The 3,885-nt window shown below is 42.7% G+C and overlaps 1 protein-coding gene across 1 annotated transcript; it reads right to left on the bottom strand.

The window, feature by feature from the left end:
* Window positions 1-1,534: 1,534 nt before the first annotated feature.
* On the bottom strand, window positions 1,535-2,665 carry LOC147960217 (uncharacterized). Its single transcript, XM_087534119.1, has 3 exons — window positions 2,552-2,665; window positions 2,015-2,467; window positions 1,535-1,795 (listed from the first exon to the last, which is right to left on the bottom strand). Exons 1-3 carry the CDS (start codon window positions 2,663-2,665, stop codon window positions 1,535-1,537), a joined length of 828 nt encoding a protein of 275 aa, XP_087390245.1.
* Between the last annotated feature and the right edge of the window lie 1,220 nt (window positions 2,666-3,885).

Here is a 3,885-nt window from a genome sequence, read left to right as displayed (position 1 = left end):
AAAAAATCTTTTGTAAACCTTTAGTATTTTTGAAACTAAAATTATATAAAATTTATGCAACTAAAAGCATGAAAGAATTATCAAGACTTGAAACGCAAAAAAGAATTATCATAAAGAATTTTTTTGTTAGAAACTTTATTAGAAAAAAGAATTTTCATAAAGAATTTTTTTGATAGAAACTAAAATAACAAAATCTATTTTTTAATATAATGATAAAGCGCAGTAATATTAAATAGCAGGAAAAAGAATCACTCAAAATATATTTTTATAGTGAAGTTATTTACAAACTAGTGATTCACACAAATTTCAAAGAATTCAAATTTGGAAACTAATGGCACTAACAGAAAGTTTATAATTATTCTGACCTAAAAGCAAAAAGAATAAAAATAAATAAAGCAAAAATCAAAAGAAAATAAATAATTCAAAAAAAATACTGGAAAAAATAAAAAAATGCCGCCTACTGGCCACGCGGCCTGCATACGACTAGAAACCCATATGTACATGGGCCAGGATGCACGCTCGCAGGCCCAATAGGCCCAACATGGCGGTGACAAGGGTAGGCAAGTACTTCCTACATATTAGAGAGGAGCTCAGCACCTGAGCCGCAACGCAGCTTATAAACATGTGTTGAGCTCTCTCAGCTAGCAGGTGAGACTAAACTCCCACCACACCACCATTGTGCCACCCTTTGGTCCCAGTTGGTGGGACGAACCGGTACGAATACCCCCCTTCGGTCCCGGTTGGTGGGACGAACCGGTACGAATACCCCCCCTTCGGTCCCGGTTGGTGGGACGAACCGGTACGAATACTCTCCTTTGGTCCCGGTTCGTGCCACCAACCGGGACCAAAGGTCTCTTTTCAGGGAAACAGAGACCTTTGGTCCCGGTTGGTGCCACGAACCGGGACCAAAGGGGGGTATTGGTCCCAGTTGGTGCTACGAACCGGGAACAAAGGTGTGACTATCACTACTAGGGAAAACCCTAGTAGTAGCGGGTTTTGAGGCTAGCAGCAGCGCGGGTGGCCGCGCTACTAATAAGGTGCTACAGCTAACTTATAGTAGTAGCGCGGTCCTTACCCGCGCTACTACTGTTGACGATATCAGCAGCGCTTTTTACGAATGCGCTACTATTACTTAGCTGTAGCGATTTCGCAGTCCCTCGCTACTGCTGTATCTTTCATCATTTTCCCCCGTACCCCTTTCCCTTTCAGTTTCCCTTTCAAATACTAGATAGTAGGTACTGCTAGTAGATATCAAATTCATAAACCATTACTGGGTAGTACTCCCTTCTTTCCAAATTACTGGTCGTGGTTTTAGTTGAAACCACGACGAGTAATTTGGAACGAAGGGAGTACTAGATAACAATTTAATGCATAGTCAACATGCATCATCAAGCAGTACAAGGTCATATCAACAGCGATCATCATATGTAGTTCTAGATGATATCGACGACGATCATCATATGTAGTTCTAGATGATATGGCCACACACACATATGTAGTTCTAGATGATATAGCCACACACACATATGTAGTTCTAGATGATATCGAAGACAATCATCATCCTCAAGCCTGGGCGGTTGGTGTTCCTGATAGTAATTAGGATGGCCTGTCCAACATGAAGATTCTTGCCATCGAGAAATTTCTTCCACCCAACCAAGTTTAAGTGTGTGCGACCGTCCGTGTCCACGCGGTAAGTACAGGTTGTGACAGAGCCCCTTGCAGTAAGGTGTAGTCCAGCTGAGCCTTCTTCATCAGGCTCGATACCATAACTCACAAATATGCTCTTTGCCAATTTCTGAATAAGAAAAACATTTCAATTAATAAATAGCCTCGCAAATAAGTACATATGGATTATCTACACTATTAATAGTTTCCTTATATTCTACGCTAATAAGCATGTGATCGAACTCTACACTTAAACATATCATCGACTAGATTCCACACAACATACCATATCATTGGACCGTACACTAAGTATTTCATCGGATAATTTGCATTTGTAAGTACAACATACCATATCATGTCGATCAACCATGGTATTTGTCAGGCGGGTCATGAATGGCACCCCGACAAAGTCAGCACGTGGCGGAATTATGTCCCACAGGTTGGACACCTCCTCCTCGCTCAGCCTTGTTTTTTGAGCTACGATGGCTTCATGAAGTGGGTCCTCATCATCTTCATCGAATGGGTCCTCATTATCTTCATCATCTTCGTCATCTTCATCATCTTCCACCAGGTTGAGATAAATGATAGCCAGCTTGGGTCTTTCTGCTCTAAAGGAGAAGCTGATCAACTCACCACCAGTAAGACACATGCGAGCAATGAAACGGGCCCATCCATCTCCTCCAATCTGCGACATATTGCGTCCTTTCTCGACCTCCATAGTGTATGGCCCCCTAGGAGCCTCAAATGTCACAGTGTCTCCTGTCAGCTTGTTGAATTTCAACCTCACATTGCATGGGACGATCTGTGTAAAATAAGCAAAATGACACAATGCAGTAATGCCAACACTAAAAATAAAATAGTTATTACATTTCATCTAATTTCTTACCGCCGCATGACGAAAACCCGGCTGGAAGTAGATGCCGAACAGCTTGCCAGTCGCAAGGCTGCTGGCGCACCTTGACTTGCACAGTCGACATAGTGGTGGTGGTGGTGGCGCCATTTTTCCTAAAGCAATATGAGCAAAGGATTAACGATCCACTTCACAGGAAAGAAAAAAAGTAGCATGAGATATTTTTGGTTCTTCCGTGAGAAGCAATTTGATGGACAATTATAATCCTAAGATCTAGTAACATATTAGATGACAAGGTACCACCTACATTTTGCCAAAAAGTAACTAAATCAACTAAATGGAAATGTTCTAAATCAACCTAAATGAAAATGTTCTAAATCAACTAAATGAAAATGGTGCATACTAAATCAACTAAATGAACTAGCCTACTAAATCAACTAAATCAAAATGTTCTAAATCAACTAAATGAACTAGCCTACTAAATCAACTAAATCAAAATGTTTTAAATCAACTAGCCTACTAAATCAACTAAATCAAAATGTTCTAAATCAACTAGCCTACTAAATCAACTAAATAAAAATGTAGGGAGGACGGAGGAGGAGGCCGGTGCCGAGTCCAGCAAGGAGGAGGAGGGGCCGGCCGGCGGCTAGTGGAGGGAGGACGGAGGAGGAAGGCAGAGCGAGGAGGGGCCGGCCAGCGGCGAGTGGAGAGGGAGGACGGAGGATGAGGCCGGTACCGAGTCCAGCAAGGAGGAGGAGGTGACGGCGGCGCAGAGGGAGGAGGGGCGACGGGGGAGGACCGGCGCGGGGGATAGAGAGGGATCCAGTGAGTGTGTGACTGTGAGTGGATCGGATAGAGGAGATGGGGAGGGAGATGGAATGGCTTAGCAGTAGCGCGCTATAGAGAAAGACGCTACTGCTAAACTACCTAGCAGCATCGCCTTTCATAAAGAAGCGCTACTACTATGTGTCAGCATGTAAAAATAGACTTATAGTTCATTGTATCAAAAAATACATTGATCATCAACGATCTTTTTGTGTACAATCTGATTTGTCAATATGAGTCCTCACCGGTTTAGGAACAAGTGAAGACTCATATTGCAACCACAAATTCTACACATAGAGTTCAATGAAGACCAAGTTCTTGTCAAAGTTTGAGAAGTAACATATTTAAGGTGGTAGAAACTCTCTTCATGGAGCGAGGTGAGACTAATTTTTTGTAGTAAACTTATTAGTAGCGCTTATTGGCGAAATGCGCTGCTACTATGTTACGTAGCAGTAGCGCCCTTCGTTATAACGCGTTGCTGCTATAGCTAGCCTCGCGATGGCCTCGTGGGAATTATAGCAGTAGCGTGTCTTTCAGCTGGCGCG

This window comes from Triticum urartu, chromosome 7A (genome assembly GCF_056163025.1).
Source record: "Triticum urartu cultivar PI428250 chromosome 7A, HENAU_Tu73, whole genome shotgun sequence".
Lineage (NCBI taxonomy): Eukaryota > Viridiplantae > Streptophyta > Magnoliopsida > Poales > Poaceae > Triticum > Triticum urartu.
This window is presented reverse-complemented; position numbering and strand designations above follow the sequence as displayed.

Bases quoted from the DNA above. Each gene is read 5' to 3' on its own strand.
- LOC147960217 (XM_087534119.1), bottom strand. From the start codon at position 2,665: ATGGCGCCACCACCACCACCACTATGTCGACTGTGCAAGTCAAGGTGC. The intron at 2,468-2,551 runs GTAAGAAATTAG...TATTTTACACAG, and splicing joins CGGGTTTTCGTCATGCGGCG to ATCGTCCCATGCAATGTGAG. The intron at 1,796-2,014 runs GTATGTTGTACT...TTTCTTATTCAG, and splicing joins TGGTTGATCGACATGATATG to AAATTGGCAAAGAGCATATT.